We start from the raw sequence: 24,748 nt of genomic DNA, 5'->3' as shown, positions 1-24,748 counted from the left end.
ACTGTACACTGGAAAAGGGAGTGTAGATCCTTTGCCTTTCCATTTTATGGTGCTATCTATGAATACAATTTGAGTGGCTGTTACTTTCAGAAATGTGCCCTTTTCAAGCACCTAGTCCCACTTTCCTCATTTCTTGTTTTCTTAGACTTATTGCCAGGACACTAGGCCTCAATTTATACTCTCATAACCTACCCAGATTAACATTATTTGCTGTTTCTGTCTCAATGGCCCTTTTAAGTATACAATGAAGTATATACTTTTAAGAAAATTCGGCAGGTATAATTCCAGAAAGAACTGCAATATTTGTTTATAGTTAATAAATGCTCATTTCAGACAGCTTGTATTCTCCCCCTAAGAACTACCAACACAAGTCTCTTCTATTCAGTATAAAAAGTATAAAAAATAAAGGAGGGGGGCACCTGGCTGGCTCAGTCAGTAGAGCATGTGACTCGTGATCTCAGGGTCAGGAGTTTAAGTCCCACATTGGGTGCGGAGCCTACTTAAAGAACAAGGAAACCTAGATGAGGATTTGTAGCCCTAGCGTATATAGATATGATTAGGACAGAAAAAACTATAATTCAAATTAGTGAATGAAGCCGTCACTCTTGGAACACTTTATTTACTAAAGCTCTTAAGGAAGTAACAATCACAACAATAAGCTTTTGCTAACACCTCCTTTTTGACTTAACTCTTTTTCTGCTTTAATCATAATCATATACAATGTGAAGGGAAAATGGAGTATACTTACTGGGCAAAGTCTTACAGCACAATCTGAGATTGTCCCAAGTTACTTGTTGACTTAGATAGAGTACCTATAATTAAGCACTTTTAAGTGGATGATGTATTGTTACTAGGATATATTTGGTCATACAGATTTCCATCACAGTGGTATTTATTATAAACATTCACCCTCTAAGTTGTTGGGCTGTTTTGTTTTTTTAACAGTACCCTAGTGGCAACAGTGAATGAGCCAAAATATCAAGGGAAAAAGTGCATCATTTGTTAAAATGAACATGTAAATTAAAATGCTGTTATGGAAACCACTCTAGTAACCCTGTATTTGAGAGATGTCTTTATGCTGAAAAGACTAGCAAAACTCAGCAATTACACTTTTAAAGATAACACTTAAAAAAACAACCAACTATGCTCTGTCTCCGTCTCAAAAATAAATAAATAAACGTTAAAAAACAAAAAAACAAAAAAACAACCAACTTAAGGGCACCTCAGTGGCTCAGTCAGTTGAGCATCCAACTCTTGATTTTGGCTCAGGTCATGATCTCACAGTTCACGAGTTTGAGCCTGGCTTGGGATTTTCTAAATAAATAAAAAGAAAAAAAGACTAAAAAGCCAGTTTTTATGGTTAACCTGTTAAATTTTATTAGAATGCTCCTGTGTTTAAAGTAGAGGTCATAGAACGGCAGGCAGTTTTCAGGATTTCTGATGTATTTTTTCAGTAACCTTTTGCTACTCTTTCAAACCTCCATGTTTATATTTTCCAGAACTGCCAAAACTCACATGGGTTTTGAATTATAGTGCTATTGTGACTCACCTGTTTACCTGTGAAAACACTGAAGTCAATTATTTTTATACCCACCCAGTCTATCATTCTTTCTCTTCTGTCCACTCAAAAGTATTTTCCTTTTTAATAATTTTGCTTCTCCAAGTTTCCACCAAATATTTTATGTGACTATATCCCAAACATAAGCATATAACTTACATTTTTAAAGTAGAAATTAAACTGACAATCTTTAAACTCAAAATTTTATTGTCTCTTTCCAGGTTGTTGTTTTAGAGCCAATCCTGGGTTCTTTTCTGATCCTCACCAGTGTCATCTTGATAGTACTTGTGATCATTAACCTTTTTGTTTGTCATCCTCATGGCCTTTGGTAAAGAAAGTTCCTTAAGGTAGGTAACTCTCTGGCTCAGTAACTGAAATATAAATGTCATGATTCTTCTATCATTGGAAAAGCTCAACTGTTGCTGCTCTTAGGCAGACATAATGCACAGTATTAGCATATTCCCTTTATTGGTCTCTGCCAACCATTTTTATAGGAAACCCAGTTTACCAAGACTATATTATGTTCTATATCCACTGTCCTATAAACACCTGGTCCTCCGCTATTTAGCAGAAACACTCCAATGCCTGACAGTAAATCATAAAAGGAAATTTCCAGTATTACTATTCATACTTTTTTTTTTTTCAACGTTTATTTATTTTTGGGACAGAGAGAGATAGAGCATGAACGGGGGAGGGGCAGAGAGAGAGGGAGACACAGAATCGGAAACAGGCTCCAGGCTCTGAGCCATCAGCCCAGAGCCTGACGCGGGGCTCGAACTCACGGACCGCGAGATCGTGACCTGGCTGAAGTCGGACGCTTAACCGACTGCGCCACCCAGGCGCCCCCTATTCATACTTTTTTTTGGTATCTTGTGGTACTTTTTCTCTCCAACATCAGGATCAATTGTTAATTTCCCCCACTTTTCTCCTTTTGTCTTTGAACAGACTCTAAAAGAAGGTACATTCACAGATGGTGCTGCAGAGAGTTTGCTAGGAATCCAGCGGCACCAGAACACATGAGCAAATGGTCATGATAGCAATGGGCATTAATAATGGAGCCTGGCTCCATTCCCAGCCTGGCTTATTACTACTTAGCATATTATTACTTATCTTTGCATGGCAGTTTAGAAAATTACCAATGTTTATATATAATGCACTGTTAATTTTGTAAATCACTGAGGAATCAAAATCCCCTGTGGCTCCAAGTTCTTCTGTTTACAGATCACGGTCAGGAAAGGGTTAACCCTGTAAGAGTGATACAGAATAATCCAGCTCTGCTGCCAAACAACAAGTAAAAAAACACTCATCACCAATGTTTCAGTATGGCTGTGGGAAATATAAATGAATCACAAGTGGGCTCACAGCAGCTTACTTTTTTTTTTAATGTTTATTTTTGAGAGAGACAGAGCACAAGTGGAGTAGGGGCAATGAAGAGGGAGACAAAGAATCCGAAGCAGGCTCCAGGCTCTGAGCTGTCAGCACAGAGCCCAACAGGGGTTAGAACCCACTAACGGTGAGATCATAACCTGAGCTGAAGTCAGACGCTTGACTGACTGAGCCACCCAGGCGCCCTGACAGCAGCTTAAAGATAAATGCATGAGGTTTGGGTAATGGAGAGCCCTGTCCCAGAGGAGTAACCAAGCAAATTCACAAATGCTATCTAGGCTTAAATACAGAAGTTGAGAGGCACCTGCGAGGCTCAGTCAGTTAAGCGTCTGACTCTTGATTTCAGCTCAGATTATGATCTCATGATTCATGGGTTCAAGCCCCACATCGGGCTCTGTGCTGATAGTGTGGAACCTGCTTAGGATTCTGTCTCCTTCTCTGCCCTTCCTCTGCTCACTTCTTGCAAAAATAAACATTAAGACACACACACACACAGATTGAAATGGGCTCCTCGCTGCTGCAGGTCCCCATGACCCAGGGAACCAAAGAGTTAAGGTCTGGCTTGTGCCGAGCATGGGTCACTGCTTAAAATAATCTCCACTAAAATCCAAATGCACCTCATCGTTTGACCAAACCAAATTCAGCAAGGCACAGAATTTTTAACTTTATTATCAGCTACTGAGCTATGAGATAGATACAAACCAATCAAAAACACTAAAGTTGCTTGAAACAAGTATATACATTACACTACACATAAGCCAGAGTCCTACCTTCTGATCCCAAAACCATCCCTCTGGGGAAGGACAGCCTTATCTACAGGGAAAAGGAGCACATTAAGTTACAATAGTAATAGTCTCATCCATCTAGGAAAGTAGTGAACTACAGCCACGTTTTTTATGGGCACCAAAAAATTTTCTGAAATCAGTCTTTAAAGGTTCTCTTAATCATAAAGTTTTCAAATGAAAACAAGAACCCTTCTTCTCCTGTAGGCATTCCAGCTCACTACCCAAGAGATTTGAGTACTTCTATTAAGGCAACTGGAAGCCCACCTTAGCCTTGAATGGTGACTTCTGCCCAACATGTGACCTGTCCGCCATTTGCCAGTAAATGCAATCCAACAGAACATGCTATGGGGAAAAACAGGAATTTATGCAGTGTTGCCCTCTGGTAAAAGGAGAACACAGCACTCAAAGCAAAAGGCCACGGAGGGCTCCCTGAGAATCCAGCAGAACTAAGAGAAGCCTTCAACTTTCCAAATAAACTTTGCAACTGGATCCAGGTAGAACAATGCCCTGCAGCAAGAAGTAGTGTATATGCCAATGAGAGGACCCAGCTTCCAAGAACTGTTAAAGAGGCTTCCAGCATCAGTCTCTCTTCCCATTCATATCACACCTTTTTGTCTTGATTCTTGCTCACCACAAATCCCTCTGTACAGAGGGGTTTGTTTCTAAATCTAGAACTTCAGCACAGGACTGAAAGAGACTTCATGAAGTAATGTCCTCCGTGTCCAGCCATCTTTGGCAGCTCTCCTTACAATGATTTCACCTTTTCCCTGCGGAGGGACAGAAGGACAGGTGATGGGCGAACCTGGGATCACACTCAAAGGAGACGAACAAGCAAGGTTGCCAAGGCTGCTCTGGCCTCGTTGACTCTAAGTGTTAGTCTCTTAAGAGCAACAGAGAACTGGAAAGCAGCAGAATTTAGAGCAGGAAGAGAGCCCAAAGGAAAAGTGTGCTCAGTGATGGTAAGAGATGAAAAAGAATTGCACGGAGATTCTTTGTTACAAGGAGAAACAGTGCCGTCTCAAATCCCAGAGCCTGGAGGTTGCCTGGCTTAAGAGATCTAGGTTTTCTTTTTTAACTCTTCAAATCTCCGGGAAAGATCATCAAAGTCAATGTCCTCAGATGCTGAGGTGTTGGCACCAGCAGATGCAGTCGGTAGTGTGTCTGGCACAGACGGCAACTCTGGTAGTACAAAGTTGTCGCAGGTGTCCACAGGTCTGGAAGGGGGCTTTGCGGGGGCTTCCGGCTTGGGCCCAGGACCTAATTAAATAAGGGTAAGGAGCGCAGTGTTACAAACGCCAGAGAAGGGGCTCAGATCCTCAAAGCCCACAATCCCCTTTGGCAAAAACAATGTAACTATCAAAACACAGAAGAAAAATATGATTAAAGATCAATAAAATTTTCAGTACAATTAAGATCTACATTCCCTTAATACAGCTGAATCCTGTTTTACTTTCCTATGGTAAGAAGAAAGATTAAGAGAAATTCCAGGTGTGGTACATGAAACCAGGTACACAATGCATTCTCTTAGACTATGCCCTTTCACAAAGGTCTGCTCCCGTAACAACAAAGTCCAAGGGGTGGCACTAAAATTCTATTGGAATGAGCCACTCTTTAAGGATTAGGGGAAGAAAAATTTTATACGGAATATTAATGTCTACATTGCTTGATGTAATAGAATCAGAATTTCCACTCTTCCATTTTGTATTTTACAAGTTAAAATCATCCCCCTTTCCATTTGTATCTAAGTTCTAGAAAAGGTGAACCTAAACTATAGTTTTAGAAAATAAGAACAGTATTTGCCTCCAGGGTAGAATGGACTGGGAAGGAACATAAGAGAACTTTCTGGGGTGATGGAAACTTTCTACACCTTGACTGAAGTCACTGTTACGTAAAATCAAAACTCATCAAAATATATACTTCTGTGTATTTTTTTCTATGTTAATTATACCTCAACAAAACAACTATCCCCAAATTTTAAAAGCATCCCCCACCCTGGGTTTCTGAAGTGCTAGTAGTGTTTTATTTTCTGAGTGGATGGCCACACAGCATGCTTGCTCTGTGAAAAGTCACTGAGCTATTCACTATGGTTTTATCTAATGCCCCCTCATTAATGCCCAAGTTTGTTAATATAAACATGTATTTATATAAATAGAAATAATTTTGATGCTTCTAATACAATGAAAGTTGAAGCAGCAAGAACATCAAGAACTTGAGGTTGAAAGAATAATACCACCAACAGAAACAAGGAACTTAAAAGATTCTCTGGGGCCAGAAAGGTATTTTCTTTATGGACAAGGGAAATCCTGAGTTCTATTTTTGTCACACTACACTCAGGGAAAGGACAGGGCATGTGGGTAAAATGCCACAGACATGAAAACTTTCTCTGAGGTGGAAGCAGTAATGAGAAAACAGCAAAAAGGTTCAGCACTGAGGGTTTCTGACTCACACTCACCAACAATCTGTGCAGAAGAGACATTCTTATCAGCATTAACGTCATCAACCTGAAACACAAATACTGTTACCAAGGGAGAAAGCAAAGGCATTACTAGAGAGAAAGTACTGATACTGGTATAAGCCCCTGTGTTTTCCAAAAGCTAAGCAGAAGCAACAGAACCACTCCAAACAAACTGCCCCTCCACCCCCTGTACTCTCTTCTGATCTTCCAGCTAGACAGATACCACATTAAACTCTAAACCACCAAGCAGAGAAAAGGGAAATTCTTACTACATCATAACACCTCTCTTTGATACCTTCACCTTCTGTGCAGAGAAAGCACTAACCCACTGAATTCATCTCTCCAAGAACCAAGTCCTCAAATACTGAAGATCTTCTACCTCATTCCTAGAAACAGCTGTGGGCAATGCTTCAATGCATGCAAGACCAAACTTAAGAAAAACCCAAGCCCAAGGGGAAAACCCAAGGAAAGAACACTAAACAAGTTCAGGAACAGGAGGATCTCCCAGCAAACGCCATATCAATTTGTTTTCTCTGTAATTCATCAGATGGAAGGAAATAGGTCTCAAAAGGCACATACTAGCTGAGAAACAAAGCTGACAGAAAAGGAGCCCTCTAATTTGGAATCAAAGCTGTGCAACCACCAACAATTCAAGGAATGATTATATTTATAATAAGTTTTACCTACAAAACTAAAATGTAAAATTAGTAATATCGGCTGAAATTTACTAACTGGACACTTCTATTTAAGACAAAAATCTGGCCACTATTCCTTTACACAGTGTTGAATTCCTAAAACTGGTAATTTTAATTATGATATTCCAACAGCAGGACTATACCAACTCAAAACAATTCTCTGCCCTACTCCAAAAAAACTAGGCAAGTGCCCTACGTGAACTTACTAAGAGACCTTCAGCTCCTTCCTGATTCCTGGCTTAATTGCAGACAAAGCATTGCCACCAATGATGATGTTGCTGCGGCCGCCACCACCCAACTTCCAGGGTAATGTTAAAGCAACACAAGAATCCAAAGCAAGAGCAATGATGGTACCAGGAATTGATCAAAACTTTGCCTTCCCTGTGGCCATTATTTTGCTCTCTCTTCATGGGAGTCACTCTCCTGCTGCTTACAAAAGAGCCTCAACCACTTACAGATTCATACGATGGGGGAGTTGCTGGTATCTGAGGTGGATGAATATTGGGAAAAGCCTGGTAAGTCCCCATTGGCAATCCATTGAAATCCGACTGCAAGAGAAGAAAGGTAACATCAGAGACACGGCCCCAATTTGAGTTTTCTGAGGTTTGTTGTATGGTAAGGGAGATATACATATATTCAGTGTATATTCAAGATATATTGAATATATACATATATTCAAGAGCCAAAAAAGAGAAAAAAATGCCTAAAAGAATTCTAGATCTTCAAAGATCTATAGCCAAAGGCTAGTTTTCAAATTACTAAATTAACCGCTTCCATGTTGACAAGGAAAGATTATAATCAAACTCTCCTATTACTAGTAATGACCTTGTCTACAAAATGTCTACAAGAGGTTTTTCCACCTGGTAATAAGCAGTATTCATTTTTGGAAAAAACTAGTATGGCTGCAAAAGGTCCCAAAGGTATTTACCAGTAAACCTATAGGAAAAAGTTTCTTTAACACCATCTCTCTGTATTTTCCCCCATCATTAACTATAGACAAACCAAAAGACTTTTTCCAAATCCCGGTATTTTTTTCCACAATATGATCACTAATACCAAATGTTCTTATTGCTCAATCTTGACAACCTACAACTTTTGTGTGTATTCATATAGCCAATGTGTCTCTTCTTCTGTTACATTTTCTAGAGTTTATATCCACGCTTACATGTATACTTACTGGTCCCTTTGGAAGTGGGTAGGAAAAAGGAGTACTTGGAGAGGGCATGGGCATAGGCACAGGCATAGGCACTGGCACTGTTCCGTCAGGTCCACCAACTGGTGCTGCAAAACCACCCCCTCCTCCTCTTCCAGGGCCCCCTTTCTTCACATCATCTGTGAATCCAACATCAATAAGATCGGTCTCTATGCCAGGAGGAGCTTCTGCCTGAGAAGAAGAGAGAAACCTGTATCATTAACCCACACTGCAGGCAAGATCCCCCAGAAGTAGACTCAGAGATGCAGGTCAGCATGGGGGAAGTTTACTGGGGTAGTCTCTTGGGATAAAGACTTGTGGGGAGTGAAGGAAGCAGGGCTGGGCAAAGGGAAAAGCTGGGCTGCCATGTAGTCATAGCAACTGCTCAGTCAATTCCTTAGGGAGCTCTGGAGCTGGGATGGGTCTGGAGCAGGTGCCCTCAAATGGGGCAGAGTCGAAAATCCCAGTTACTAACTACAGGCTGCCCCTAAGGAAAGACTTTGGATGAAGCAGCTTTCTTCTGAGAGCCACTGCTGGAGGAGCACTCAGCTGTGTATGAGTACCAGTCACCAATATTCTCAACAGCTGGGAGGATAAATGCTTTTATCCTGAACTGTATTTGGGATGGGGGGAGGTTGTCTAAACAGCATACTAAACCACACACTACACCCCACCAACCTTAACTGAGTGATTATTATTTGTACATCTGCCGTCCTTACACTATAAGCCTCTTTAGGACAGTGACCTTGTTTTTATCTCTGTATTTCTGTGTACTGTCTGGCACAGGGCAGGCACCCAATAAATCTTTCAGGATCCTTTCTTGCTTCAATTCAGTGAAATTCATTGAAAACCAACAATGCCATTTTTTATTTGTATCAAGGTCTGTACCTTTTCAAAGTGCTTTCATCATTCATCTCATCTGATCCTTAAAATACTCTTTGCAGGCATATTTATTGTTACCCAAGCAGAGAAAGGCTTAAACTCCCATACACAAACTTTAATGAAAAGAATATGGTTATTTTTAAAGAAAATGATATCCAAAGACTCATTTCCCTTTGTACTCTGAAAGACTCTAAACTCACCATGACCACAGAGTCGGGCTCATAGGGCACATTATAGTTCTTGGCAATTTCAATCAGATATCTCTCCACCAGGATCTTGGGTGGGGCTTCCACACTCAGTTTGTGCATTAGCTATAAGTAAAACACCCAGGATTAACATCTATGCCAACTAGCCTTAAACCTAACTTGTCTCACTTTTAAACTTTGCTCCTCTTATTTTATATGTAAATTGAGAAAAAAGGGGTTCAGACTAGTTACATGATTTCTTTTTTCAGTCACGAGACATATTGCAAAACCATGCCTCTTTCATGTTCTCTGGTTACATACAACCCAGGTGTTGCTAAGACTGATACCACCGCTGTCCACATTTGAATTCATCTACTTCTCTCCTCGCTTCTACATCCACAAATCACAAGAGGCACAAAGGATGGGGGTGGGGGGGGGGGCTCACAATCAGAAGTTTAGGGACGGAGTAAGGAGCTGACGACACTGCCAACCAGAAAGCCTCTCACCCTATGAAATATGCAACCCTAGATTAACTCAGCCATACAGCAGGACCCACGAGAATCAACACAGGCAATAGCATAACATGCCCACATCCCTGTCTACTGCATCATGTTTATTAACAAGTATGTTCATTACCCTGTCATTCACAGTTCCAATCTGGTTGGTCCTACATAACTTGCCATATTCCTTGCTATACTTGGCACAGAGCTGATCAGCAACCTACAGAGAGGAAAAAAAAAAAAAAAAAAGGCAAAACAGTAAATAAAAGTGGAAACCATTCCTAAAAACTACTTCAAGCTTCCTCCTAACAATAGTAAACATGCTTCTTTCTACTACAAGAATTCAAAACAACCAGGGTCTATAAAGCCTTAAGGGGTACATATTCGTACTTGTTTATCCAGCCATCCACTGAGCTGTAACTATGTGCCAAATTCTATTACAGACATTATGATATATGCTATAAACACAATGAACAAAAACAGACACTGTTCTTATAGAGGCTTATAATCTCTGAGGAAAACAGTCATTACTCAATCACACAAATAAAGATACAAATGCAGCTGTAATAAATGCCACCAAGGCAAAGTAACAGCATGTGCAAAGGCCTCTGGTGGAAAAACAGGGCCAATCCTCAAGCTGAAATAAAGTAAGTGTTGAGCCCGAGGGAGGAGTGCCATAGGAAATGAAGTAAGAAAGGCATGTGGGGGCCAGAAAATGCAGAATCATATAGGTCATATTAGGAATTTTGTTTCTATCACAAGAACAACAGCTACTAAAGGGCTTTAAAGCAAGAGGTAGTGACAGGATCAGATCTGTGTTTTGAATAGAACCCTAAGCTGTTCTGACAGAATGGTGAAGAGACTAAAGGAAACCAAAGTAGGTACAGAAAGAAGATTCAAGAAGTTACTGTAATAGTCCAGGCAGGAAATGACTGGCATCAAACCAGAGTGGTCCCAACACCTGAGAGCTCAGTGAGGAGGCACTCATTGTTCAATATATAGACCCGGTATTTATGATGTAATTTAGTCCTTTGTCTTTTGGTAACACTCTTGGTTGCTTTATACTATGCATAAATTTTTTATTATATTAATGTAATCACTTTGTTCATTGCTTTTGTGGCCTTTTCCACTATGAGATTATCTTTTTAAATCTGCCTAGCTTTCTTCTAGTTTTTAATGAGTTCATTAAAAAACAAACATATAAATCTGTTTCATCTTGAATAAATCTTGATATAAAGGAAAAGTATAGAAGAGGTTAAAACGAGGTTTTAACCCCGAGTTGGGGCTCCTGGGTGGCTCAGTTGGAGAAACACGCAACTCTTGATCATGAGTTCAAGCCCCACGTTGGGTGTAGAGATTACTTAAAAAGAAAAAAGAAAAGAAAAAGAAAAAAAGAGAGACAGAGACTAAAAAAGTTAAAAGTCTATATAAGAAGCAGCTGCCTGAGCTGGTACAGCATGTGACTCTTGATCTCAGGGCCGTGAGTTCAAGCCCCATGACAGACGTAGAACTTACTTAAAAAGAAAACAACAGAAAAAGAAAAAAGAAAAGAAAAAAAGAAGAACCTGTTGCCTCTACTCTCCCATTCCTCTACCAACAAAACTCTAGGACTACCATCCCTACAGGAATAGAATACAGGAGGCTTACTCTCTGGGGAGGTTAAACTAATAGGACTCTGAACTCCACGCACAGCAGACAGCAAAGATACTGACAACCAAAATTTTAAGTCTTCTATAAGACAAGAATGAGACCTTTGGCTTCCTCCTCCCATGGTTCTCAGAAATTCTGGCAGCCAGCTTACACCCTTGAGGTAGAAAAGAGGATTCTGTGCTGACAGCTCAGAGTCTGGAGCTTTCTTCAGATTCTGTGTCTCCCTCTCTGCCCCTCCCCCACTCCCTCTCTCAAAAATAAACAGTTAAAAAATTTTTTTAAATAAATAAATGAAAACCCACAGAAGACAAGGAAATCTCAAGGGGCATCTGGGTGGCACAGTCAGTTAACTGTCCGACTCTTGATTTCGGCTCAGGTCATGATCTTGTGGTTTGTGGCTCAGGCTATTACTGCAAGCCTGTTTGGGATTCTCTCTCTGCCCCTGCCACCCACACACACACACACACACACTCTCTCAAAAATAAACTTAAAAAGAAAAAAGAAAAAAGAAAAAAGAAAAAAGATGGGTCAGGAGGTAAGACTGAGACAATCTACAGAATAAAACAAAAAGGCAAAGATGTAGAAAACAGGTAACAACTCAAATGAATTTGAATACTAGCAGTCAGTACTATATCTGTGTTGTTAGGTGAAAGTTTTTAGTTAATGTCTAGCTCTTCTGCTAGATTCTAAGCTACAAGAGTAGGGTTACTGTCATATTTTGCCCACTGCTGCACCCTCAGTGCCCACTTAGCTCATAACATCAACTTGATAAATATTTGTGGAATTAATGAATGAAGCAAAATATGTGACCTTAAATTAATGTTAACTGGTTTACAGTTGTGTAAGAACTTTCCTATTTGAATACACTTAAATAACATTACAATAAAAATAAGACAAAACTGAAAGTACACAACACTTTGCTCTTTAAAAAAATTATTCATGTTTGCAAAACACTGTTCTGTTGCATTATATAAGGGCTGAAAAGGAGGTAGAGACAAATTTACAAATTTACAAAGCCTGTTTCAAAGGCAACATAAGAAGTGTACAAAATATCTTGTCAAATAAGCAGAAATGATTTATGTTAACCAACCTAACAATTTAACAAACTACAGACATCAATGAAACTGGTTGTACTCACTATTTTCAACTCAGCCACTTCTGACTGGAGTCGAGGAGCAGCCCATATCAGTGTAGACACAGATTCAGCCAGACCAGAATCTAGTTCCCTAATTAAGGAAGAAAAATTAATAAAATTTAACATTCTTTAAAACAAACCAACAAACCTTAGCATTTGTTGCTATCATATAGCTGATAGCCTTGGAAAGCTCTTTCACAAATCTCACTGGATTCTCATAAAATACTCTAGGCTTCCTATTTTACTTGTGGGGAAACTCAAACTGACAAGCCCAAGGTCACAAAGTCCGGAAATGGTTGAGCAAAGACTCAAACTTAGGCCTTTTGATTTCAGACTCCTTCCTTTCTTTTCAACAATTGTCTATATCAAGATCAGGCCTTCCGGCAAAGCCATTAGGAAAAAGGTCCTTGGGTATGTGAAGTAGTCCCCTAGGGCTAGTTGCCCACATGTAGTAAGAAATCACTATTAATGCTTTCACAGATTCCCTTTCTCAAAGAGGTGATTTGATTTAGGTCTTCAAAATGCATTATTTCATTACACTTACACAAAATGAATTAAGTTGTAGATACCTCTGGAACAACACTGTGCCTATAGTTAACACTGTGCCTATAGTTAACAATACTACTGTGCACTTAAAAATGTTAATAGGGTATGGGGCACCTGGGTGCCTCAGTCAGTTAAGCGTCCGACTTCAGCTCAGGTCATGGTATAGTTTGTGGGTTCAAATCCCCTCTGGGCTCTGTGCTGACAGCTTGGAGCCTGGAGCCTGCTTCGGATTCTATGTCTCCCTCTCATTGCCCCTCTCCACCTTATGCGCACACACTCTCTCTCAAAAATAAACAAACATTAAAAAATTAAAAAACAGGGGTACCTGGGTGGCTCAGCCAGTTAAGCGTCCGACTCTTGACCTCACAGTTCATGAGTTCGAGCCCCCGTATCAGGCTCTGTGCGGATAATGCAGAGTCTACTTGGATTCTCTCCCTCCTTCTCTCTGCCCCTCCCCTGCTCTCTCTCTCTCAAAATAAATACATTAAATTAAAAAAATTAAAAACCAAAATACTAAAAATAAATAAATTAAAAATGTTAAGAGGGTAGAGATCTGGGGCGCCTGGGTGGCGCAGTCGGTTAAGTGTCCGACTTCAGCCAGGTCACGATCTCGCGGTCCGGGAGTTCGAGCCCCGCGTCGGGCTCTGGGCTGATGGCTCAGAGCCGGGAGCCTGTTTCCGATTCTGTGTCTCCCTCTCTCTCTGCCCCTCCCCGATCGTGCTCTGTCTCTCTCTGTCCCAAAAATAAATAAAAAAAATTTAAAAGAGGGTAGAGATCTGATGTCATGTATTCTTACCAATAAAGGGAGAGGAGAGGAGGGACACAAGGACTTCTAGAGGATACAAATTTTATTACCTTGATTGTGGTGCTGGTATACGGATGTATGCATATGTCCAAACTCATCAAACTGCATGCATAAAATATGTACAGCTTTTTCTATAAACCATACCTAAATGTATATTTTTTTAAAAAATACAAAATATCTTACTTCATAGACTGGATGAGGCCAAACCGAGCCAGCAGCAGGTCACAATAGAGCTCCAGGATCTCCATGGCCTCCACGAGGTAGTCTTCTCGGATGATGTGCTCCACACGGATCCGAGCTCGTTCATCTTTCCCAGCAGCCAGATAGTCAGCAATCTCTTTCCTTGCTTTCTGGGCCAATTCCGCTAAGTCACAAATCGCATCCAGTCACACAGTAGTAGTACACTGAGCCGCCTGCCCTGCAGGAGACTTCCACTCCGACAGAGAGAAGTGCGTGTTTCTTCTACATCCTAGCTCACTGTTAGCAAATGTAGTCCCAACTCATCTAGTCTCTAGAACTTCCTCCACTATCTAGGTGAGACTACTGTTTGTGTAGCCAAAAATTTCCACCTCAGGAGTCATGTTATCCATTCCCTACAACAAAGTGATTCAGTCTAACTTGTCACAAAGGGCAGCAGTAATATATCTAAAGCTTCAAGGATATGGGATCCCTAAGACTTCATAGTAGTAGCCTAACAGAGCCAAATTATTAGGGTGCTAGAACCTGGTGATGTATTCTGGGAAATAAAATACAAGGAAATCATGCATTACTCACTTTTTTTTTTTTCCAATAGTTTAAGACGGTTTATGACTAATCTTAAATTGACTCGTAAACGCTCAGCTTTAAATCCAGAGCCCAGCATGCTGTGTTGTTCCTCCTGGAAAAAGATAAGAAACACAGCTACTACCTTCAAATTGAAATTAGTATAGAAACTAACATCAATTAGAAGGTAGATTAGCTGACACTATAAACCAGAATGGTTTTCCACAGACAAAATGACATAATGTGATTCACATTTCTTAAAGATCTCTTTGGCTTGTGTGAAGAATTGACTGAGGGAGAAAAAGAATAGAAGCAAGGGACTAAGGAGAAGACTATTACTATAGTCCAGACAAGAGACGGAAACAGTTTAGAATCGGGTAGGTACCAGTGGTAAGGGTAGAGTGACTGGATTTGATATCTTGAAGGCACAGCTCAAAGATGCTGGCGATGGTTAAAACGAGTATTATATATTGCTGTAGGAGCAGGTTGATAAAAAAACTAAGTAGCAGGAAGGCCTCCTACCTCTCCCAAAAATCGCATCAGGGTAGTGATGAGAAAAGATTATCAAATTTAGAACCAAATTCAAAAATATTCTTTCCTTGGGGCACTCAGGTGGCTCAATTAGTTAAGTGTCCAACTTTGGCTCAGGTCATGATCTCATGATTCATGAGTTTGAGCCCCACATCACTTCTGTGCTGACAGCTCAGAGCCTGGAGCCTGCTTGGGATTCTGTGTCTCCCTCACTCTCTGCCCCTCCCCTGCTCGTATTCTCTCTCAAAAATAAATAATAAACATTAAAAAAAATTTTTTTTAATTTCTTCCCCTCAATTCCTCATATCCTCCTGACTCAGCCTTTGGGAAAAAAACTAGTGTACAGAAATATTAATATTTTACTCATGTATAAATAAATATACAAAGGGGTGAAAAGTCCAAGAAAAAAAAACTTTAAAATTCAACAGAAGGCTATTTACCAAGACTTTGACTGAACAGAAGAGTTACAGTCAGTAAAACCACTCCCCTCCACCCACAAGGGGGTATATCATTGTGCATTCCATATTAAGCACAAATCCTATGTTTCTCAATTAATTCTGGACTTGAACTTCAAAACAGGTAACATCCAAACAAAAGCTAGGTCTAACAAAGTAACCAATAAACAGACAAACCAAAGAAGATAGTCAACGTAAAGAAAAACACTAGGGATATTTGTCTGCTTGTGCAAAAACCACTAATAAAAAACATCAGATATGTTTTCCTTTTGTAAAATTACCTGCAGAAGCCTTTATACATTTAATAATTAACCCAAGTCCCAGTTTATAATGGGGTCTCTATGTCATGAAATACCTTGGATCCATTATACTGAGTATTTATTCAAATACTTATTGAATATCTCTACATCAGACAATAGCCCTACAATCCTTGCCCTTAAAGGAACTTATATTCTATTGGAAAAAACAGCTAAAAGAATCTGGCAACTATGAAACTGGTTAGAACTATGATTTTACAGTGTTTCTCAACTGGAAGTGATTTTGCCCCCTATAAGGATATCTGGCAATGACTGGAGACATTCTAAGTTGTCACCATTGGAGGGGATGCTACTGGCATCTGGTGGGTAGATCCAGGAATGCTGCTAAAAATTCTATAATGAACAGGACAGCCCCCCACAACAAAAAAATTATCCAGCCCAAGGGGCACCTGGGTGCCTGAGTCAGATGAGCATCCAACTTGATTTGAGTTCAGGTCACCATCTCACATTTCTTGGGCTCAAGCTGACAGCGCAGAGCCTGCTTGGGATTCTCTCTCTGCCTCTCCCCAACTCATGCAAACAGTCTCACGCTCTCTCTCAAAATAAATAAACATTAAAAAAAGAAACAGATTCATGCAGACTTTTATACAAAAATATTTATCAACACATTTTAGGATCAAAAAACTAGACTAATGAACTGTATGAACAAAGAATATTGCTTATTAAGCAAACTATAGTATATTTATGCTGGATTTTTACATAGCCACTAAATTTTTTTGAAACATATTTACTGAAGTAAAAATATATCAACAATATTAGTTAAAAAGGCAGGACTATATATATGAAGTACGACCTTAAATTCTGAGTTTTTAAATTTTTATTTATTTATTTTTGAGAGAGAGAGAGAGAGAGACAGCACAAGTAGGCGAAGTGCAGAGACAGGGAGACAAAGAATCCGAAGCAGGCTCCAGGATCTGAGCCATCAGCACAGAACCTGACGCAGGGCTCAAACTCACGGACCGTGATATCATGACCTGAGCCGAAGTCAGACACTTAACCGATTTAGCCACTCAGGCACCCCTAATTCTGAATTTTCTGAATTTTAAAAGAGCACACATATATACATACATATAGACAAAGGCTGAACTAAAAAGAAAAAGATGTAATTATTATTATATGTAAACTCTTTTGAAACCCTATGAGTTTAGACTAACAACAGAGCTAATATTAAAAGACAGGGGCACCTGGGTGGCTCAGGTGGTTAAGTGTCCAATTCTAGATTTCGGCTCAGGTTAGGATCTCATAGTTCAGTAGTTTGAGCCCCCCCCATCAGGTTCTGCGCTGGCAGTGTGCAGTCTGCTTGGGATTCTGTCTCTCCTCTTTGCCCCTCCCCAGCTTGCTCTAAGTAAATAAACTTAAATAAAAAAAAAAAAAAACACCTCAGGAGCATATAATTTAGAATTTCTATCAAAGACAAATAATATAAATTCATTTGCCTCCTTAGGAAAAATAATATTGGGGAGCCTGGGTGGCTCAGTCAGTTGACCATCCAACTCTTGATTTCAGCTCAGGTCATGATCTCGCGGTTCCTAAGTTTGAGCCCTACGTTGGGCTCTGTGGTGTCAGTGTGGAGATCATGTAAGATTCTCTCTCTGCCCCTCCCCTGCTTGTGCTCTCTCTCAAAATAAATAAATAAATAAACATTTTTTTAAAAAGGGAAAAACAAAACATTAACTCATCAGAAAACATTAACAATCAAGATCACCTTATCGTAAGTGGAAAATATGTAGAAACTGGAAAACCACAAACTAACAGATACAGAGAACAGACCAGTGGTTGCCACAGGTGGGTGTGTGTGTGTGTGTGTGTGTGTGTGTGTGTGTGTGTGTGAAAAACTACAAAAAAAAATAAGTATGGTGCAATACTGAGCAACAAGCTTACAACTATCTAGTAATTTATGACCATCTCCTTAAACAAACATTAAAGAGAGAGAGCATGCATACCATGTGTGAGCCTGTGACAAAGAGCTAATGCAAGAAAAGGAGGAGAAATCTCCTCACTGGGTGCCAGCTCCTGGCTTTCACATCCATCAGCCTGTCTAACCACTACTCCAGAAACGAAGTCAACAGATGTATAAGGGCAAGATTTGGGTTCAAAGCCCAAATGCGGCATTACCCACAAAACAGTAATATTACAAGTGTGATTAAAAATGTATACATGGTCTTGATATCCCTTTTAACTCAGATGCTGTTCCATCACGGGCCAGTGCAGGGGGAGAGCTATGTAGGAGGACCTTCATTCTGCCATGGAGCTCTGGGAAGTTTCCAAGAAGAGGAAGGATGAGCACTAAGCTTGAAGTGCAAGCAGGGCTCTACAGAGAGGCAATGCAGCAAAGGTAACAGAGGCTTGATTCTCAATACTCACTTCTGTTTTTAACAGCCTTTGTGCGTGCCATTAAACAACTCAGAGCGGCATTTCCCTTACCTTTAAAATGAAGACAACAGCAGATATCACTAAACAAACACAAGAACAAACCATCAAATCCTATCAGGCACTCTCCTATGCACAAAGCATCAGCCATATGCCTCAGCAGAAAGCAAAACAGGCAAGAAAGTTTGTGGTGGACAAAAGAGGAAAACTAGCAGCAGGTCTAATAGGATATTAAACCACAACCAGAAATATAAAGACCAAGTGTCCAGAGAGACAAGTGCCTAAACTCCAAAGAAGGAACATTTTAAAGTTCATGAGAGATGCACAAATGAGGTTCTGGAAAGGGAATGCCTGGGAGAGAACAATGTTAGCAGGAAGGGAGGGGAGAAGAATGATAAGAGCAAAAGGGCAAAAGGGAGAGATTTAGAGTTCTGTCAGGAAGAAGAAAATTTTTTTAAAGTCAAATCAAGAACAATGTATCTTCCCATCTCAATGAAAGTAAAAATTAATGAGGATGTGAACAGAAAAAGAGTACAGCTGATTAATACACTAATACATTAATACATATTAGGAAAGTAAAGTTTACCCCCTAAATTAGAATAGGTATCTAAAGTGAGCTAGACAATGAAAGACACAGGTTAACAGAGAAGGTAGGTTAACAAAGAAGTGACTTTAGCAACATGAAATGTTGGCAGTTGTAAAGACATCTTTATTTCACATATTTGCCTAAGATGGGCAGCATCCACAAATGCTAGTTTAGGACCATGCTGAAAGAGCATAATAGCCTGGAAAAGAAAAGATCCTAAGGGACTGTGAAGGAAAGTGCTGTAATTCTCTGAAGGAGACACTTAACAAATGTTTTATGCTGCAAATTAGAAACCCAACTCTGTGAAGGAAGCTGAAAATACTGAAATGTGGCAAAGTTGTTTTTATTTCAATCCTAATCTTTTAGCTGGGAATGTCTGGGGAAAAGAAACTCCAAAAGCCTACTGTAAACATCTGTGGAAGATGGATAAAAATAAACCCAAATTACTAATCTTATCATTCAGTAGTAACATTTATTCAAATCTTAAAAAGTAAGTAAAATCACAGGGCCTGTTCAGGGACTCTAACAATCAGGGTTCCAGCTGAAAACAGACAGCATCCACATCCTAGGTAATCTGAGAAGAATTTAATAGAGTATTTACAAAGGTGTGGGGAAGGCTCCAAGAAACCAACAAAGGATAGTGTATTGCCCACTAACACATCCAGGCCTGAAGGGCAAGATGAGGAACTGAAACCTGGCGAGGGTAGCTATATGAAAAGGGTCTCCAAGACAGAAATCAAGGTCACTGGTAGAGGCATGCAGACAATTTGCAGCAATCTGGCAGGAAAGGAGAAGGGAAATAAATACCTAGTCCCCATTCCCCCGCCCTCTGGTCTCCTGGTACTTCCATCTACCTACCCCCAGTTGGAAGGCAGAAAGGAAAGGGGCCTACAGACAGTGCCCATGAGTGAGCCTCCAAGGACACAATATCAAAAGGAAAGAATGCTATGTGGCTCTGGAAAAGAAAACAGAAGCTATCTAGCACAAAGACTATACCACACAGGACTAAACAAGCAGGATCTACCAAAGCAACCCCAGATTTACACTGTAGTAAGGTTTCAGCTAACCAGACTAGAAAACTGAAGTTAAATGAATTATCTAAAAAAAGAAAACTGAGTCCTTTATGTCCTTTCCACACTAAATACAGTATGACGAACATAATTTAAGTCTCTTATCTCTAAAGTCCCTTCAACTCTAAGATTCCGCAGGATACTAGATATCCAATTACAGTGAATTTATGGAACAGGCAAAAAGCCATAGACAACGGAGATTAATCCTCAAGACATCTCTTAAAAATCTTATTTTAAGGGGCACCTGGGTGGCTCAGTTGGTTGAGCGTCTGACTTCGGCTCAGGTCATGATCACACAGTCTGTGAGTTACAGCCCCGCATCAGGTTCTGTGCTGACAGCTCAGAGCCTGGAGCCTGCTTCAGATTCTGTCTCCCTCTCTCTATGCCCCTCCCCCACTCATGCTCTGTCTGTCAAAAATAAATAAACGTTAAAAAAAAAAAACTTATTTAAAAAAATAACATAACATTGAAGGGGAACCTGGGTGGCACAGTTGGTTAAGCATCCCACTTTGGCTCAGGTCACAATCTCACGGGTTGTGAATTCAAGCGCCGCATCAGGCTCCGCACTAACCGTGCAGAGCCTGCTTGGGATTCTCCATCTCCCTCCATCTGCCCCTCCCTGCTCACTCTCTCTCTCTAATAAATAAATAAACTTAAAAAGTTATTAAAAAAATAACATAACATTGTTTTCCTGGAAAAAGAAACTCAGCAACTCATTTTACACAGTCTTTCATGCACCTAGTATTTACTAACCATTTTACTATATACCAGCAATGTGCAAGTTCTATATGTAAAAAGATAAAAATTATCAGTCTTCTTGCTATCACACACACAAAAAATTTCAGATCCACGAAACACTAAAACATCGTGAATATAATGTATATCTTAAAGTTATTAACATATAAACAAGTCACCAATAAAAAAATAACCTGACTAAAAAATGAGCAATGGACTTTAAAGAGACATTTCTCCAAAAGTAATATGCAAATGGCCAACAGGCATATGAAAAATGCTCAATTTCACTAATCATTAGAGAAATGCAATCAAACCCACTAGGAGCTAACACTTCACACCCATCAGAATGGCTACTATTAAACAAAAAAAAAAAAAGGTGTTGGCAAGGATGTGGAAAAACTGGAGCCCTTGTGTACCGTTGTTGGTCAGACTGTGAAGAGGGGTACCACTATGGAAAACAGTATGGTAGTTCCTTAAAAAATTGAAAATAGAACTACCATGTGATCCAGCAATCCCACTTCTGGGTACATATCCAACAGAAGTGAAAAAAGAATCTCAAAGAGATATACACACACCCATATTCATAGCAGCATTATTCACTCCAGCCACGAGGTGAATGTAACCCCTATGTACACTGACAGATGGATAAACAAAAAGTACTATTTATGTTTATTTATGTGTTTTGACACACATACAATAGGATATTATTATTAGTACAATCTGCGTCCATGTTGTAGCAGGATTTCCTTCCTTTATAAAGGGATGAATGATATTCTATTATTCTAATATTCTAAAATACAAGTCTATTAGTATTTAATAAAACGTATGCCTTAATGTGTAAGATAAATGTACACATATACCTTAGGATCTGGCAATCCATTCCTGAACATATACCCTAAAAGGCACGTGTACAGAGGGCCATGAAAACATATGTATAAGGATTCTGTGGTAGTAAGGTGGTAGAGGAAAACAAAGTGTCCATTATAAGAGGAAAAATAAAATGTGACAGAAGCATAGGACAGACTGCTCATGCAGCAGTCAGATTAATGAACTAGCTATACTCAGAGCAACCTGTGTAGTCCTTTAAAAAACAAGCAAAAAGCAAACAACAGGGTTCCAGGTTCAGTGCCTCTCCCGCCAAATAAAGCTATATGACCTGAACAGAATGTATGGAGCAGCTATTTGAAGACTCTGAAAAAACTATAATAGTAGCTAGATGGAAAAGACCAGAATCTGAAGAGCCATAAAATGGCAGTGAGTTTATCACTTTTCTTCCCTCTGATATATTTCCTGGCCTAGAAGCAAGGCAGCCTGAAAACCAAAACTGAGGATCAGCACGGAAAGGAAAAAACATTGAGAAGCTCTCTAATCCTGGTTTGAGGAACTGGAAAGGGGTCCTCTGGTGGGGACAGAAAGTGGGTCAACTACATCAAACCAGGAATACCAACTCACCTGAGAAAAGACAGTTATCACCCATCAATGCTGAGATTAAACAGATGTTGGAACTGTGAATTAAATGACAAAGACTTTATGCGGCGCCTGGGTGGCTCAGGTCATGATCTCGGGAATTTGAGCCCTGCATAAGGCTCTCTGCTGACAGCTCAGCGCATGACACCTGCTTTGGATTCTGTCTCCCTCCCTCTCTTCCCCTCCCCTGCTCCAGCTCATCTCTCTCTCTCCCTCACAAAAAAAATAAACACTGAAAAAAAAATTACAAATAAAAAAAAATGAAGGAGACTTTATAAAGCAACTGCTATAAAAAATGCTGCAACAGGGGTACTTGGGTGGCTCAGTTGGTTGAGTGTCCAACTTTGGCTCAGGTCATGATCTCAGGTCATGAGTTCAAGCCCCGCATCAGGCTCTGAGCTGACAGCTTGCAGGCTGGAGCCTGCTTCATATTCTGTGTCTCTTTCTCTCTCTCTGCTCCTCCCCTGCTTGTGCTCTGTCTCTCTTAAAAATAAACATTAAAAAAACATTTTTAAAAAATGCTGCAAAAAGGTGAATACCCTTGAAATAAATGGATATAAAGTCTCAGAAAAGAAATAAAAGATACAAAGAGGAAACAGAAACTTTAGAACTGAAAAAGACAATAACCAAGGTAAGAAACTCACTGGTGGGCTCAGTAGCAGAATAGAAATGACAGAGGACAGAGCCAGGGCACTTGGAAGATATCAATCAATATAGAGTAGCCAATCTGAAAAAGAGATTTAGTTTTTTTTTTAAAAAGTGAACAAAGTATCAGAGACCTGTAGCACAACAGCAAAAGCCCTCAGAGTCCCAGAAAGATGGAAAAAAATAGTGTGGTACCCAAAAATTGTAAAAAACTATAGGCTGAAAACTGTGCAATTTTAGCAAAAAGCTTAAATCTACAGATTGAAAAAGCTTAGGAAATTCAAATCAGAATAAACCCAAAGAAATGTATGCCCAGACTCATAATCAAACTGCTGAAAGCTAAAGACAAATTTGTAAAATACTGAAAGCAGCCAGAGAAAAATGCATTGCCTATTCTATTCAATGACCGTGAATTTCACTTCAGAAACCATGGAAGCCAAAAAGTGGAATAGTATTTCTAAACTGCTGAAAGAACTGTTTGCCAGGAATTGTATATCCACTGAAAATATTCTTCAGAAATAAAGGTGAAATAAAGTCATTTTCAGATGAAGGAAAACTAATAAAAGAATTTGTCACCAAACCTGCTCTAAAGAAGTTTTCCAAGCAGAAGGAAGTGATATCAAAAGGAAACTTGAAAGATTAAAATAAAGGAAGAAATGGCAAATATCTGGGAAATCTAACAGATGACTCTTGAGTCTCTTAAAATTTATTTTACAGTTAAAAGCAAAACTAGTAACATTGTCTAATGTGGTTTTTGAAGTATACAGATGTAATGCATAAGTACAACATAATGAACTAAAAGCTAAAACATGATGTTTCTGTATTCCACAATAAATAAATGGCAAAATACTGACTACAAGTAGACTGTGAAAGTACATCTATTATAATCCCTAGAGTGACCTGTATACCATTCCATACAAAAAAATACCAAAAAACTTGTGACTTTAAACTAGAATACTAAAGTGTTCAAATAACCCCAAAGGCAGGAAAGCAGAAACAGAAAGAAAAACAGAGGAATAGAAAACATAATAAAATGGACCTAAATTCAATGGACCTAATTACGGAGAAATGGTCTAAAACAACAATTTAAAGACAGAGATTGTCCGAATCATCCAAAAAATGGTCCATCTATATACTATCAACAAGAAACTCACTTTGATATAATGAATATATTAAAAGTAAAAGGATGAGGGGCACCTGGGTGGCTCAGTCAGTTAAGCGTCTGACTTCAGCTCAGGTCATGATCTCGCAGTTCATGAGTTCAAGCCCCGCATCAGGCTGTCTGCTCTCATCACAGAGCCCACTTCAGATCCTCTGACTCCCTCTCTCTGCCCCCTCCCATGTTCGCATTTACCTGTCTCTCAAAAATAAACATTTAAAAAATAAAAAGCAAAAGTAAAAGGATGAAAAGGGGTGTATCATGCAAACATAAAAAAAAAAGTTGGAAGTTTTTATCTTTTGACACCCCTCCACCTATTTTAGTACAAACTTCCAGTTGTAAAATAAAGTCATGAGGAAGTAAATGTAGGGATTAGTTAATAATACTACACTGCATATTTGAAAGTTGCTGAGAATAGATCCTAAAATTTGTTATCATGAGATGCCTGGGTGGCTCAGTTAGTTAAGCATCTGACTCGATTTTGGCTCAGGTCATATCTCAGGGTTTGTGAGTTTAAGCCCTGACTGGGCTCTGTGCTGATAGTGCAGAACCTACTTGGGATTCATATTCTCATTCTCATTCTCTCTCTCTCTCTCTCTCTCTCTCTCTCTCTCTCTCTCTCTCTCTCCCCCCTTCTCTCTCTCAAAATAAATAAATTAAAAAATAAACTAAAGAAAAAAAAGGGGGGGAACAGGGCACCTGGGTGGCTCAGTAGGTTACGTGTCTGACTCTATTTCAGCTCAGGTTATGATCACACAGTTCTTGAGTTCAAGTCCCAACAATTGCACAGTCAGTGCAGAGCCTGCTTGGGATTCTCTCTCTCTTTGCCCCTTCCCACCTGTGCTCTTACTCTAAGTAAACAAAAAAAAACTTAAAA

General features: G+C 39.6%; 2 protein-coding genes across 8 annotated transcripts in view; one reads left to right on the top strand and one right to left on the bottom strand.

Annotated features, from left to right (window-relative positions):
* The window catches only part of PKD1L3 (polycystin 1 like 3, transient receptor potential channel interacting), an 83,535-nt gene extending 80,957 nt beyond the window's left edge, over nt 1-2,578 (top strand). Inside the window, 4 exon segments of the mRNA XM_053447901.1 lie at nt 1,780-1,865; nt 1,867-1,905; nt 2,053-2,149; nt 2,504-2,578. Of these exon segments, the coding sequence (XP_053303876.1) occupies nt 1,780-1,865; nt 1,867-1,905; nt 2,053-2,149; nt 2,504-2,578 (297 nt within the window).
* A 1,005-nt stretch (nt 2,579-3,583) lies between these two features.
* Nucleotides 3,584-24,748, bottom strand: part of IST1 (IST1 factor associated with ESCRT-III) — a 31,256-nt gene continuing 10,091 nt past the window's right edge. The window contains exons 2-11 of one of the 7 annotated variants that reach the window (XM_047836249.1): nt 18,204-18,263; nt 14,549-14,651; nt 13,958-14,138; nt 12,427-12,514; nt 9,775-9,858; nt 9,154-9,264; nt 8,045-8,263; nt 7,335-7,427; nt 6,182-6,230; nt 3,584-4,986 (exon numbers count right to left, since the gene is read on the bottom strand). In XM_047836249.1, coding sequence (XP_047692205.1) covers nt 4,787-4,986; nt 6,182-6,230; nt 7,335-7,427; nt 8,045-8,263; nt 9,154-9,264; nt 9,775-9,858; nt 12,427-12,514; nt 13,958-14,138; nt 14,549-14,636 — 1,113 coding nt within the window. In that variant the 5' untranslated portion in view covers nt 14,637-14,651; nt 18,204-18,263 and the 3' untranslated portion in view covers nt 3,584-4,786. Of the gene's footprint in view, nt 4,987-6,181; nt 6,231-7,334; nt 7,428-8,044; nt 8,264-9,153; nt 9,265-9,774; nt 9,859-12,426; nt 12,515-13,957; nt 14,139-14,544; nt 14,652-18,203; nt 18,264-24,748 lie in introns of those variants that run through there. The other 6 variants (XM_047836248.1, XM_047836251.1, XM_047836250.1 and 3 more) reach the window with 6 other exon arrangements.

The sequence above is a fragment of the Prionailurus viverrinus genome, chromosome E2 (genome assembly GCF_022837055.1).
Source record: "Prionailurus viverrinus isolate Anna chromosome E2, UM_Priviv_1.0, whole genome shotgun sequence".
In the NCBI taxonomy this organism is placed as follows: domain Eukaryota; kingdom Metazoa; phylum Chordata; class Mammalia; order Carnivora; family Felidae; genus Prionailurus; species Prionailurus viverrinus.
This window is presented reverse-complemented; position numbering and strand designations above follow the sequence as displayed.